We start from the raw sequence: 16,120 nt of genomic DNA, 5'->3' as shown, positions 1-16,120 counted from the left end.
TAAAAAAATAAATGAATAAAATAAGGAAATATCAACAAGTGGAGATCAGAAAAAAACAAAGGTGGTTTCTAAAGATACAAAGAGGTTGGGGAATTTGTAAGTATTTTATAAATTAGCTTTTACTTTTAAAATTTAACAGCTGAGAATAAAATAACTAGTCAAAGTTATAGAGACTGTGGTTTGTTGTTGTTTAGTGTCTCTGAGTCGGTTCCGACCCACAGAGACCCTGTATAGGCTTTCCGAGGAATGGCTGGTGAGCTTGAACTGCCAACCTTGCAGTTCAAACTGACTTTGCAGTCCAGGGCATTACCCTCGTAATGAAAACATCAGAGTTACCTGGAATCAGAACTTTACAAAATATACTTTTTGCAACTAGTGGCCTCGCTAGGAATTGGTGGATAGGGTGCAGACCACACTCCCTGACAGTGTCAGAAGGTGTGACACCAAAATGACCTCAGTGTCCATGGTGGGGAGGTGGTGTTGCCAGTGTTGGCATTACCCTTCACCCAGAGTGCAGTAACTTGTCACATCATAACCCTCCACCCCATCAACAACTGGTCAGTGAGCCATGGCACCAGTCACTGGGCAGAGAGGAGGGTCTCCACCTTGACCAATGGGGGGCGAGGACGGGTAGGAAAGTAGAGATGGGTGGATGGCTCTGCAAAGGAGCAGGATGGGTGCTCCACCCATGGGGGGTAGGGGTGGACTGTCAGCCAGCCCCACCCACAGAGTCTAGAATTGACCCCATGAATTACTGCACTGGGTGACACCAACCCTAGTGACACACTGTTTGTATCTAGAAATGTTTTCAATTCTTTCTACTTGCTTTATATGTTATTGCAACCATACTTGTGGTTTCACTCTACCTATAATTTTTTAAAATTTATCCTTACTGAAGAGATTGTTTTCCTCCTTTTACCAGGGATTAAAAACAGAGGTATTTGGCAAGACTTCCAGATACTACAAGGCACTTAAAAAAAGAGTGATGATGCCTCATACACTTTTCTGTCCACACTATAAAAATGGAACAAACACTGAAAAGTTTCGAGCAATTGCCAAGCAGTACCACCATAAATTGCTATGTGACTTAGAATAAATCTTTTAACATCTCTGCTTCAGTTTCTTCATAAATAATATGTGCAAACTACACTGAAGTCATTGGCAAAGAGCAAGGCTCCAAGAATTGATGGAATACAACTTGAAATCTTTCAACAAACTAATGCAGCACTGGAGGCACTCACTCATCTCTGTCAAGACATTTGGAAGACAGCTTCGTGGCCAACTGACTAGAAGAGATCCATATTCCTGCCCATTCCAAAGAGAGGTGACCCAATGGAATGCAGAAATAATCAGACAATATCATTAATATCATATGCAAGTAACACTTTACTAAAAAGAATTCAAACCTGGTTGTAAAAGTACACTGACACGGAACTACCAGAGGTTGAAGCCATATTCAGAATGTGGATGACAGATATCACTGCTGATTGTCAGATGGATCTTGAATGAAAGCTGAAAATTCCAGAAAGATGTTTATCTGTGTTTATTGATTGTGCAAACGCTTTTGACTGTGTGGACAATGACAAGAAGAATTCTGTTTCAGCCTTTATTAAGAATTAGGAAAAATACAAAGAAATAGCTTATGAATCTTCAAAATAAGAGGTAAGAATGATCACATGTTTTCAGTAATTGGTGATTAAGTCAAAGACATTCAATGATCTGACTAGTAGAACTCTGAAGTAGGAAAAAACACCATTTTGGGTTGTCAGTGCCATTTTCTTTTAGTTTGTAAAATGCTTCAAAAACACTGACTCACAGTCCCTCCATTAATCTCAATATACTGATTTTCAGGAGATCACTGAGAAAGATACTAGGTGATTTGGAGGTAAATCTATTTTCACTGGTATAGATGTGAATCATGACTTCTTTCATTGTTTACTGGGTAAACCTCCCTTCCCTTTCCTTCTGAGAAATGTATACAGTAATACATTCTGGGAGCTTCTGGGTTCCAGACCCCTAACTACTATGGAATATTGAAGTTATAGTGGAATTCCATATCAGAACCAGATTATAGCCAAGAAATTTTAAAAAACAGGATCCCTAAGGCACATCCTACCTATGAACTATAATCATTTAGCTCAGAGTCAACAAGAATAAGGAATGGAAAGGTTATCTATGAGCACCTACCTGAAAGTGTTTCTATACAGTTATCCCTCAAAGCTTGTTTGCACCATTCTTTGAAATTCTCAAACTATAATCTCTTGCCATAAAGTCTTCTATCATCCAAAACACTCACTATATACTAATTCGATTTCCCTATTATAACCAGCTTATATGATTTAAAGCACTGCCTTAGTTTTCTTAATCAACATGTTCTAAGTAATGGTCTTAGGTGAACCTAATTGGAAAACCAAAATCAAAATATAAAGGAAATAATTTTAATAGCCTTAATTCTGAACCATTCTAAGTATGAAAACTGTTTTCTGTTTTCTTTCTCTTACTTTTATATTGTTTTATTTCTTTTTTTGTCTCTAAAAGTCAATGTTCTAGGAACTAAATTAAATATAGCCATAGGAGAACTTATGTCATTAGTTTATATTTAAAATTTTTTTTTCTTCAATGCTCTCAGGAAGAATTTTTAGTGAAGCTAAATATAAGGCATAGTGGTTGACATGGGTTACTGAGTTAGATTTAGACTCAAATTTTAGTTCTATCATTAGCATATTTCCGGTACTGTCCCTTAAATTTCACTTTCCTTCTCCTGTTAAACTGGGAGAGTAACACCTACTCTAAGGGTTGTTGTTGTTAAGTGCCATCGAGTCAGTTCCAACCCATAGCAACCCAGTACAGGGTTTCTGAGAAGCAGCTGATGAGTTTGAACCAGCAACCTTGTAGTTCAAACTGACTGCAGTCCAGTGCATTAGCCCACAGTGCTAAATGAGATGATGTAAATGATATCTGTGAAGCACACTGCACAGAGCCAGGCACATGGTAATTACTGAGTAAATGATAGCTATTATTTTGTACACAGCACTCTGAAGGCACAATGGTTAAGCACTTGACTGCTAACCAAAAAGTTGGCAATTAAAATCCACCCAGCAGTTCAGTGAAAGATAGACCTGCTACTGCTTTTCTTCTGTAAAGATGACAGTCAAGAAAACTCTATGGGGCAATACTACTACTCTGTCACATGGGGTTGCTATGAGTCAGCACATCAACAGCACATGACAACATTATTTTGAACACACACCTTAACTGAAAATTATAGAAAATGAAGAAAAATATCCTTAATTCTACCATCCTATAGGAGTCCTGGTTGATGCGCTGGAATGGAAAGTTGATTTAAACCACAAGGTCAATGGTTCAAGCTCACCACCCACTCCTTGGAAGCCCTATACAGGGTCGCTATGGGTTGGAGCCAACTCAACAGCACTTAACAACAACAACAATGTAGTAATACACTCCTGGTGTGTCACTGTAGGATCAGCACTGGACTGTGAACCACAAGGTCAGCAGTTCAAACTTACCAGCTGCTCCTCAGAAACCCTGTGCAGGGTTGCTATGAGTCGGAACCAACTCCACGGCACTTAACAACAGCAACAACATAGTACTACAAACAGACACATGGTGTGGCACTTTAGGATAAGCACTGGACTGCTAACCACAAGGTTGTTGGTTCAAACCCAGTGGTTGTTCCTCAGATACCCTAATACAGGGTCTTAAGGAGTCAGAACCAACTTGAAGGTGCTTAACAACAGTAATAACATGAATCTCTTTGCAATTTGTGTCCATATATAAACTTATTTTTGCATTATTATCAATGTAATCTGTAATTGTGTCACTTACAACACTATAATCACTTTTCTATGTTATCATGTAGGGTTCATAATTACCCTTTTAATTTACTAAATGAGATCTTATTAAGTATGCAACTAAAATTTAACCTTTAAACTCCTGTCAAATATTTAAGGCTTGCTTTGATATGACAAATAATGCTACAAATACCTTAATTTAATCATTAAATTCCTGTCAAACATTTTTATGAATAAAGCTTTTTCATTCTGTGGGAGTCTTTCCTTAGAATTAATTCCCAAGGTAGGCTTTTTAGAGTAAGTAAGAGTCCTTCATGGCTTAGTTTTACCAAGCTGCTTTCCACAAGTTTATACAATTTGTAGTACCTACACCATGGTGCATAAATGTCATCTCCAAAATTCAGTATTAATACTAATATATTAAATGTGTACCCCACATGAAGTACTGGGCTAAGTGCTTAATGTATTATCTCATCATCTTCAAAACAAATCTCTAAAGTAGCAACTACTAGTTACCCTCTTTTGCAAATAATAAGTTAAGGTTCATAAAGTTTACAAAATATGTTATCCAAGTTCATTCACACAGCAACTAAATGACAGAATTTGGACTCAAACTCAGATCTTGTCTAATGCCACAATACTCTTAATTACTATCTTGATGCTTTACTCTTATTTCAAATAATAACAGATGGACTTTAGTATACAATTTTCTAATTATTTAGGAAAGTTTATATTTTTACATGTTTGTTAAAAACTGTATTTTCTTTTCATATTAATTTATTTGTATTATTTAGCCTTGCTCGTTATGTGGTAGAGTCAATTTCTCTCTTTTTCTCTTACCACTTGCCTCTTTCAAATGTCTCATTTGCTAGCTAAGATAATGACTGGATATATAGGATTGTGAATATGTGACCTAAACAACTAGGCCACCATTCAAAACGTAATTTTCTCATGTACAAAAACATTATGAAAACCTCATCTGAATCAGAATCGACTCAGTGGCACTTAATAACAATGGTTTAACTAGTAAGCAAACCTGGAATTACCTAATAAATCTAATATATATAAAATAAATCTAAACTTTATTATATTGAAAAATATGTTGTTACCTGCATTATGTCTTGCAATATATCCAAGTGCCCAGGCTGCAGCTTCCTTGACTCCAGGGTCAAAATCTTCCAAGCATATCACCAATGTATCCAGTGCTCCACAATCAACTATTGCCTGAGCTAGCTGAGGAGAATGTTTACCAACCGCTCGTAACACAAAGGCAGCTGCTTTCTTGTAAAAACGCTACAATGGTAAAATACACAAAATTCAAGGTGAATTGAACATGTGTGTATAACCAAAATTTAAAATAGATCAAAACCAACATTAAAAATGGCATTAATATGAGTCAATGAAACCTCAGCTTTTAAATATGAAAGATGAAAACATCATGCAAAATCACTGATTATTTTATATTCCCCTACTGCTTTTGTTCAGTACCAAGAGAACAATGTAAGATTTAAATTACACTCATTTTACCCTGAAATATACTTTTGGAAATTATATATGGCAAAATACAAACATTATATTTTCTACAAATTTATAAAATAATGAGATAATTTTATGTATCTGCAATGCACTAAAAGGTATTGGCCCAGGGGAGTTCTTAGATTGTTAGCATGTGTAACTAAACTCCCTGTCAATTGACTAATTAGCTTCCTTTCCTTGCCCTCAATCTTTAGTATGGTAGGCCTTTCTTAACCTAGACTAATCTTTCTGGTGTCCCAAGTTATCCTAAAATAAGGATCAAGTAAACATAAAGGCAAAACATTTGTGGTAACATTTTAACATTTTTCCTGGCAAATAAATTAATCAAACAATGGGATACAAATTATCTATTTCTTATTAGAAATGCTTACTTTTAAGATAAAATCAAATTCACTATTTGAATTTTAAACAGTTTCATATTTATATTTTCTTTGTAAATTTTATCTAATTTTAAAAACGATCAGTTGAAACTGAAACACATGCTTCTCTTATCCCCATCCCACAAAAATTAAATGTATAAAAAATATTTGGCTGTATTTTATGTATGTATTTTATGTATGCATGTATGTGTATATTTTATGTATGTATTTTATGTATGCATACATGCATGTTTGCATTTTATGTATGTATGTATGTATGTATGTGTTTTATGTATGTATGTATTTTATGTATGTATTTTATGACATGGTAACAATCTCTTAACTCTTCCTTTTACTAATGGAACCCAACGAATCATCTACTTTAGATTCTGAGTTTCTATTTGTGTACAGTGGGTTCTGAAAACTGACTATGTGACTACAATGTCTGTTTTAAAAGCATTCTATTTACTTTGGCTAAAATATTAAGATATAATAAAATTCTAGGAAAAAGGGAAAACAAAGTATATTTTTTGTACATAAAGTATCTCAAGAAATAGAAGACATGCTTATAATTTAAGAAATATATTAGTAGTGGTATTAACTTGATATATTTTCTGTATTTAAAAAACATTAATACACAAAATTATGCTAATTATAAACTAAAATTTTAATGATTAAATGTTGGTTATAAAGTTTAATTTTGTGTGTAAGTAATTTACTAAAATTATTTACTGTAAAATTAAGAAACTTTGAAAGTAACTTTCTAAAGACTATTTTCTTATAATTGTGTAAAATAATGGTGACACATTCTTTTCCTTACCTAGCTAATTTGGCGTTTCTATAAAACAGAATTTTCAAGACAATTTACTTGGCATAAGTGGTCACTACTTAACTTCAGTGCCTTTAAATCACTCTTTTATCTTATTCCCTCTTATTCCAATTTCTGCGTCTCCAAATTCCTCAAGTCTTTTCTTTCCCTTTCCTCACCCAAAGAAAAGGGGGGAAAAAAAAGCAAAAACAGAGGACTTTTGTACCTCATAAAGAAGAGGTTCAAGTCTCCTGTCAGACGGGTGGAAGGAGACACAAACTTGTGAATAATAATGTTTCACAGTCTCACTTCCTCCTCACTTTTGTCCCCTAGTTTTTTGTTTGTTTCTTTGCAACTAATGAACATTCATTCAGTTAGCTAACTTCTACTGAGGACCTATGTAGGGATACCAAAACACATCTGTCCTCAAAGGAAAGCACTAGAAGTCCTTCACAGAAGAAATACTCATAGGTTTGGCACTGTAGGATCAGTACTAGACTGTGAAGAAAGTCAGCAGTTCAAACCCACCAGCCACTCATGGGAGCCCTACACAAGGTTGCTCAATCGGAACTACATGATGGCACTTAACAAGAACAACAACATAAAGCAAAATTTGTGGTTGTTATTAAGTGTCGTTGAGTCAGTTCCAACTCATAGCCACCCTGTATAGGCTTATCGAGGAGTGGCTGGGGAGTTTGAACCTCTGATCTTGCAGTTCAAACCATTCTTGTAGTTGAGTGCTTATCTTACAACGCCACACCAGGACTCCAAAGCAAAAATGGTCATTAGTAAATGATGCACCTATCTATAAATTAGAGTATTTCTACACAAATAGAAACTGTTCATTTTTATTTTTTAATTGTGGTAAACTACATATTTTGTCATGGGAGAAAAGATGAGGCTTTCTACTCCCACAAAAATTTACAGCTTTGAAAACCCTAAATAGGGTTCTTATGAGTCAGAACTGTCTGAACAGCACTTAACAATGGCAACACATAACATAGCGTCCTGGTGTGGTGCTGTAGAATAAGCACAGACTGCTAACTGCAAGGTCAGTGGTTCAAATCTACCAGCCACTCCTCAGAAACCCTATACAGGGTCACTATGAGTCAGAACATAAAATTTACCACTTCAACATGTACAATTCAGTGGCTCTTAGTACATTCACAATGCCTGGCAAACATCACCATTACCGTGATTCAAAACTATTTCATCAGCCCAAAGGAAACTCCATTCCCAGGAAGCACTCACTCCCCATGTTTCCCTTGTCCCAGTACCTGGAAACCACTAACCTACTTTCTGTTTCTATGGATTTGCATATTCTGTATATTTCATATAAATGGAAACATTCAATACATGACCTTTTATGTCTGGCATCTTTCAATTAGCATAATGACATGCATCATGATGTACTTCATTCTTTGTTGCTGTTAGTTGTCTTCTAAGGAGCTCTGGTAGCATAGTGGTTACAAGTCGGGCTGCCAACCTCAAGGTCAGCAGTTCGAAACTACCAGTGGTTCTGTGGGAGAAAGATGAGGCGTTCTGCTCCTGTAAAGATTTACAGCCTCGGAAACCCTGTGCAGGGTCACTATGAGTCGGAACCGACTCCACGGTACTTACCAATAACCAACAACAATAGTTGCCTTCTAGTCAGTTCTGACTCATAGTGACCTCACCTGGGCTAAGAAGAACTACTCCATGGGTTTTCAAATCTGTAACCTGGGAAGTAGTAGTGAAGCATTTAACCAGGGACTCCATTTTAAATGAGTTAATATTCCATTGTATGCATACACCATATTTTATTTAGCCATTCATCAGTGAATGGACATTTGGGTTGTCTCCATCTTTTGGCTAGTGTGAACATTACTGCAGTGACCATTTATGTACAAATTGTGGAACATCTGTGTACAAACGTGTGTTCATGTTTTTGTTTGAACACCTGTTTTCAATTCTTATGGGCACATAACTAGGAGTAGAAGTGCTGTGTCAAATGATAATTGTATTTTAAACTCAACGGGGAATTGTGAAATTTTTCTACAGTGGCTGCACCATTAAGTTCCCACCAGAAATGTTTGTTGTCGTTACTGTTAGGTGCCGCAGACTCATATGGATCCCATGTACAAGAGTAAAACACTGTCCAGACCTGTGCCATCCTCCCTATCATTGTACACTTGAGACCACTGCTGCTGCCATGGTGTCAATTCATCTCGTTGGAAATCTTCCTCTTTTTTGCTGACCTTCCACTGACGAAGCATAATGTCCTTCTGGGTCTGGTCCCTCCTGATAGCTTGTCCAAAGTATGAGGGATGAAGTCTCGTCATTCTTGCCTCTAAGGTGCAAACCTCTTCCAACACAGATCTTTTTATTCTTCTGACAGTTTATGATACTTTCAGTACACTTTTTCAACACTATAACACAAAACCATCAAGTCTTCTATGGTCTTTCTTATCCTTATATAACTTTCATTGCACATGAGGTGATCGAAAACACCATGGTTTGGGTCAGGTGCACCTTAGTCTTCAAACTGATATCTTTGCTCTTGAACATTTCAAAGAGGTCTTGTGCAGCAGATGTGCCTAATACAATGCATCGTTCGATTTCTTGACTGCTGCTTCCATGAGTGTTGATTGTGGATCTGAGCAAAATTAAGTCTTTTCTCCAAATAAGGGTTTCAATTTCTCCACATCCATATCAATACTTGTTATTTTCCTTTTTTTATTATTACTATGATCATCCTAGGAGTCCTAGTGTGGTGTTGTGGGATAAAGCACTAGGCACTTAACAATAACAACAACAAGCAGGTGTCATTTTGAGCTGCATTTCCCTGATGACTAATGGCATGGAATATCATATGCCTACCTGCTGGTCATTTCTATGTCTTCTTGGAAGATGTGTCTATTCGAGTCCTTTTCCCATTTTTAAACTGGTCTGTTTCTTTTTGTTACACAAATAAGAATTAAATCGAAATGATATGCCAAGAAAAGTATATCCTTAAGTTATGATTAGACAACAGGATGGAATGAACGGACCAAAAAGGGCTTTAACTATCGTGGAAGCCAAACGGGTCGAGCTGAACAAAAACAAGAATGGTACCACATTGGGGGGTGGGGGGTAGGAGAGGGAACATTTAGATGATCCTTGAAAGGGCTGTCATGCTTATAATGCTTAGTTAAAACATGAATAGTACTTTATTAAACTTACCATTACACATATTCTCATCTTCCTTTTGGTTGCTTTCTTCCTTCTTTTGTCAGTGCTGCCCCTTACTGTTTCCATTAGCCAGATATAGGGATTGTTGTCGAAAGAAACTGTTTTATTTGTCCAGCACCCCACACACATTCCTAAGACTGATTTTACAATTTTGTTTAAAACTCTCATACACAGAAAATCTGCTTTGTGTATAACTCCTTTTAAATTACTTTTAAATAAATAAAGGTATTTATCTTAAATAAGTATTAATAATAAGTTATACAGATAGTAGAATCAAATCATTTTTCTTCTTATATTAACAGTAATGAAGAAAAGCTACAAAATCGGTCTCAAGGCAAAATACCCAAAAGATATTATTATGCACAATTCAGAGCACTGAAGGAAAAATGAACAATAATAATTCTACTACTACACATATGGAACTATATCCAAATTATCAATTTTTAAAATGTAAAACATAATTTATTTCTTAAATTCTTACATTCTGTTCTGCCAGTGAATACACAAGCTGTGGAAGAATGTCGCCCTTCACAACTGCTTCTGCTAGGTCATCGTTGTAATTAGCCAGTCTCCCGAGAGCCAAAGCTGCAGTCTGTTGAATTGTTGGGACCACATCAAGAAGAAGAGGTCGCAGCAAAGACATAACACCTGAGTTAAATTATGAACAAACAGAAATTAGCAAAATTTCAAATAAAAGAGCAAGCATGAAAATTCAGTGTCTATGGAAACAAGAAAACTAAGGGGAAAAAATCAGTGAAGAAAAGTCAAGCTAACCCTAACTCATGGCAACCCATGTAGTATATATCAGAGTAGGACTTGTACTCCATAGGATTTTCAGTGGATGGTGTTTTTAGGTCACCACGCCTATCTTCTATGGTAACTCTGAGTGTACTCACACTTCCAACCTTGTTAGCAGCCAAGCACATAACTGTTTATACCACCCAAGGGCTCCCTGAATTCACTAAAAATTAATGGGATCACTGGAAGCATGTATTTGGCCAAGGCACTGATTAATACAACCTGTAATCATCAAAGATGCAGCACTACATGGAAAGAACAAAGGCTTTAAAGTTAGATAAGAATTTAAATCTCTGATTCTGCAAGTTTAGTGGCATGACAGTGTTCTCATGAGAAATGCAAGGAAAGGTTGTAAAGCTGACACTATAATGCCCGTTGTGGTGTTGTTACGTGCCATCGAGTAGATTCTGATTCATAGTGACCCTGGATTTTCTAAGGAACAAGCAGTGGGTTTGAACTGCTGACCATGTGGTTCAGAGGCCAGCACTGACTCTATAGCACCACACCAGAAGTCCATATAATGCCTAGCACATGGCTAACGTGCGCACACACACAGAAAGAAAAGTAAGTTTTTCTCTCAGCTTTTGCAAATCCTCTTTCAAGGCTCAGCTTCTTCTCATTGAAGTCTATCCCAGTGGTTTTTCTTTGATCCCAACTGTACTTATAGTTTATTTCAGAAATTTTAACAGGGTCTGGACTGCTAACCACAAGGTCAGCAGTTCAAATCCACCAGCTGCTGAGTCAGAACCAACTCAACAGAACTTCTTAACAACACATTAGCAAAGGAACTAAAAGAATCATTTGGTGAAAGCCTTACTTTCAAGAGAGCTGCAAACACAAATTTCTGACATTATCTCCAAATAAATAAATGAGTTCTTTCAGATTAATGACGTATATCTTATTACTGTCATTGTTGATAAGTGCCATTGAGTTGGTTCTCCGAGGAATAACTGGTGGATTTGAACATTTGACCTTTGTGGTTCACAGTCCAGTGCGGATCCTATAGTGCCACACCAGAAGTCCATCTTATTAGTGACTCTTATAATAAGGAGCTCTGGTAGCATAGTGGTTACGAATCAGACTGTGAACCGCAAGGTCAGCAGTTCGAAACTACCAGCTGCTTCATGGAAGAAAGAGGAGGCTTTCTGCTCCCGTAAAGATTTACAGCCTCGGAAACCCTGTTCAGGGTCGCAATGGGTCGGAACTGACTCGATGGCACTTAACAACAACAACAACATAATATTCATCCAGAGTTTAATGGATAGCAGGTACATCATCACCATCTTAACAGAAAAATAATAAAAATAACAATTTATTGAGCACTTATTATATGAGGGGGGCTTCAAAAAGTTCATGGAAATAAAAAATTTGAAGATTAAGGAATTTTTCCACAAACTCTCTGAAGTCCCCTCAGATTCTAAGAATTTTAAGAACTTGTTTTCCATGTTAATTCATTTAACCTTATAGCAAACATATGAAGTAGGCCCTGTTATCTCTATTTACAGGTGAAGACATTAAGGTTGAGAAAGGTAAAGTAAATTGTCAAGCAACTACTAAATGATGTAGCCAGGTAAGGAATATAGACATTATTAATCATTGTTAAATAAATTTTATGTGCTAAAACACAGGTAAGTTATAGAAAGGAAGGCAAATGATAATTACATTTTGATCATTTTGATGGATACTCCAACTATTTATTCCAGCTTTGCCTTATTGTAAAATTTGCAATATAGTTGACTACTATTTCTGTTTTAACAATGGTAGTTTAGCCTAATGACAGAATTTGAACCGCAACAAGTACCCTAGACTTTCTAAATTTTACTTAATCCATACCAGGTTATACAATTTGAATAAAGAGCCTTGGTAGTACAGTAGTTAAAGCACTTGGTTGTTAACCAAAATATTGATGGTTTGAACCCACCAATAGCTCCAAAGGAGAAAGCTACAGCAGTCTGTTTCAGTAAAGATTTACATACTTGGAAACCTATGAGACAGTTCTACTCTGTCCTACAGGGAAGCTGTAAATTGTAATCAACGTGATGGCAACTGGTTTGATATTCAACTTGATGTTGCTACATCCTTTCTTTAAAAACAAAAGAGATACAAAAGAAGAAAGGAAAAAAAACTATCAATATTCAGATATGTTTAAAATAGAATAAAAAGAAAATATTTTCATTTAGGATTAGATCAAAATTAGATTTAATAATAATAATAGCACATCCACTCTTCACTTACTGAGATTGATAGGTTCCAAAAACCAGGGTGTTATGTGACAGGGGAGGATGACATCACCTAACCCCACACACACTTGTGCTGTGAAAGTCCCACAGGATGTCTTACTGATGTAACCTGCCACTGCCACCTCTCCTTCCTCTCCCCCATGTGTCTGCAAGAGGGGGCTGCCCAGTCTTCCAGGACCAGAGTGGCCCAAATATCACCTCTTCCCCATTCCTGGGGTCCCTTCCCTCTCCTGCTCTCACCATATTGTCAGAATGGGTAACCCCAGCTCAAGCCTTCAACAACCCAAAAATAAATGTCCATGGTAACTTTGTTGGGGGCAGGGGGAATCCCTGTCCTCAGGAGGGAGGGTCTGGGTAACAGTGGGCAGGAGGTGCATGCTGCCAGCTAGGTATCCCTGCCAGCCCCTTGTGCAAGCATACTCTCCAAACCTCCATCCTCCAGGAGAACCAACAATCCAGTACTTCTGTCAAGGCCATGATGGCCAGGCCTGGCCTTGGACATTGACCTTAAACTGTAGCTACCACAGGCCACACACCTGATGGCCCCACCCCCACCTACACAGACTGCTCCACTCTCACCTGTGCCCACCCTGGAGGGAGCATCAAGGAAGGTTAAGGGGCTGCACAGGTGCTGGCCAGTTGACATAAGGTGTCACAGGCCCCAGGCCCTGGAGTGTTCCATCTCAGAACTCCTTCTGACCACAACCCAGCTGGTTCCTGCCACTCTTTAGGCTGAGAGTTGAGACCAGATTCTAGGGTTCCACTTCCTCCCAAGGGTGGCCCACTTTCAGGACACTGGCTTTTGCTGTCCCAGCCTGAGCCCCCTGGGAACAACCAGGACGTGGCAGGCAGCAACCCATCCCTGTTAGCTCCACTTCAGCCGCTTCTCTGCTCTGCCTGACACTCTAGCAGCTTGAGACCATGCCCCCTTTTCTGCTCCCAGGAAGGAAAATATTTCCCTCTACATGCACACAGGGTCCAACAGTAAGAGACCTTGTCAGGACCTCAGGCTTCCTTACTGCCAGATGTGTGTCATTAATGTGCAAAATTGTCCGATTTTTTAACTATTGTGGTAACTGCAAAATATCAGATGACAAGACAGTTGATAAGTGAGTATATGTGTTATCAAATAACACAAGCTGAGAATGATGATGCTTATTACAGATACAGTTAATGATGTGACCTTAGATAACAACCTCAACAATCATGTGGATCGCTCATGTTAAAGAAATGGAAATGCCTATGTTTGTGGATGGTGTTTGTTTTATTGTCTGAGCTTTTTAAAAATATATAGATAATTTATTAAACTCACAATAAAACATTTGTACTGCAGAATAAGGTATTAGAATGATGACTGCCAAATAAATGTTAATGCAGATTATTTCTAGAAAGTTGGATTTAAAACAATTTGACCTCTTCTTGGTAATTTTCTTTAAGTGATATTTTTATAACGAATATGTATAATATTACATAAAATAATAATCACCACTCTAAAAAAGAAAATGCAGGTTTATTAACATATATTTAAAGTTTCACAATAAATGCTTTAATAAGACCAAGAAATATAAAGAATAAGTGTGCTTAAGATAGCTTAAAAAGAATCACAATTGTTTCAGGTAGATATTTTTTCTTGATCATTTTGCTGTTTTTTTCCCCACTTGATAAATTTATGTGAATGTACCAGCTTATCTTTTGAAATATAATTGGGAAATCGGTCCATATTGGGTTATTTAATGAGATATTTTCAGTTAAACCCTAAGAACTTTGAACTTTTCTTTAAGGATTGGAACAATGGATTAATCTGTTTTATAGCTAACATTTAACTCAGTTATATCTTTATTATTAGTTACATGATATAGTCTATCTACTACAATCTCCTCATTTCAGAAGATTTCCACTTGCAATTTTAGCAGTAAAGTTATTTTGCTCCCTATCTCTCTCACATAAAGGTATTTCACTTGTTTATATACTAGCATTTTCTGTTTTAGATCATTTTCTCCTTCATTTTTCTATGGCATCTGGCCCATGAGAGGCAAGCCCAATAAAATGACTCACAATTCCTTTCCTTCTATTCCAGTACCAACATCAAAGCTGGGTTTTTGTGTGGATGGGTATGCTCCTCGGAAACCCTATACAGGGTCGCTATGCATCGGAACCCACTCGACAGCACTTAACAAGTTAAAGTGTCAGTTTGAAATATTTGAATAAGGTAATTTTATTAAAGAACAAAATTTTATTCTCATAAAAATACTGCCACAAATTTCTGTTTCCTCAATTACCACTTAATGCTTCCCAGGTAGTTCTCTTTCTCTACAGGGATGTTCTCACCTCTTACACAGATTTACCATGGAGATTTTGCTATTCTAACTATAGATTTGTCCTAAGGATACACTTAAAAACGCAAGAGGAACGGAAAGAGAAGAACAAATAAGGAAAACAAGAAAAAAACACATAAGTAACATATAACAACAATTTTTTCCTTACCTGCCTGTCCAATAGGAATCCAGAGATCCATGGTGAGTGAATGCATGAAAATGTAGAGCCCATAAATTATAACAGTTTCAGTAGTTACCACAACATCTTATAAGCAGGCCTCTATCCAGTGAAGGGGGGCAACCTTACTGGGGTCTCAATTACAGGACCTAACATATACTAACCTAACATATGTTATTATTACATTCAATATGAAAAATAATTTCTTTACTACCCATTAGTATCCAGGGAAAGGAGCCTTTCTGGCACAACAGCTAAATGCTCAGTTGCTAACCAAAAGATTAGAGGTTCAAGCACATCAGCCTGCTTCATAAGAGAAAGATGTGGCAGTCTGCTTCCATGAAGGTTTACAGCCTTGGAAATCTACTCTGTCCTATGGAGTTATAGTGAGTCAGAATGATTTGGCAATGGATTTGGAATGTCTAGAAAATAATTAACTCTCTCCATAAAAACATTAAAATTGTAAAAATATTTTTTAAATTTAATTTACAGGATAAATCTGTACAATGCTCTCTCCTCCGCAACTTACAGCTTTGAGCTCCTTGTCTATTTTTCTTGTTCCAGTGCCATACTAGATATATTGCTTCTAACATTTACATTGCAATTCAGTTATGCAAAATAATAATAATAATAATAACAACCTGGCTAATACGGTCCAGTCAACTGCCCAGGGATTAGAAAGTGTCAGGCAAGTAATATATATATATCTATATATGACTTAAGGCAATTCTTTTTTTTCTTTTTCTTAAATGTTTTATTGTGAATTATGTGATAGTTTACATGGGAGAACATTAATTTTACATTCATTCTATTGTATATCATCTCATTGCCATGGTTACAATCCCCTCCATGCATCATCAACCA

At 36.8% G+C, this 16,120-nt stretch overlaps 1 protein-coding gene across 1 annotated transcript in view; it reads right to left on the bottom strand.

Annotated features, from left to right (window-relative positions):
- SPAG6 (sperm associated antigen 6) overlaps positions 1–16,120 on the bottom strand; it is a 100,109-nt gene that overhangs the window by 58,466 nt on the left and 25,523 nt on the right. The window contains exons 3-4 of the mRNA XM_006869909.1: positions 10,207–10,373; positions 4,922–5,105 (exon numbers count right to left, since the gene is read on the bottom strand). Of these exons, the coding sequence (XP_006869971.1) occupies positions 4,922–5,105; positions 10,207–10,373 (351 nt within the window). The remainder of the gene's footprint in view (positions 1–4,921; positions 5,106–10,206; positions 10,374–16,120) is intronic.

The sequence above is a fragment of the Chrysochloris asiatica genome, unplaced genomic scaffold (genome assembly GCF_000296735.1).
Source record: "Chrysochloris asiatica unplaced genomic scaffold, ChrAsi1.0 scaffold00137, whole genome shotgun sequence".
NCBI classification, from domain to species: Eukaryota; Metazoa; Chordata; class Mammalia; order Afrosoricida; family Chrysochloridae; genus Chrysochloris; species Chrysochloris asiatica.
Note: the sequence above shows the minus strand (reverse complement) of the source record. Positions and strands in the feature narration are given on the sequence as shown.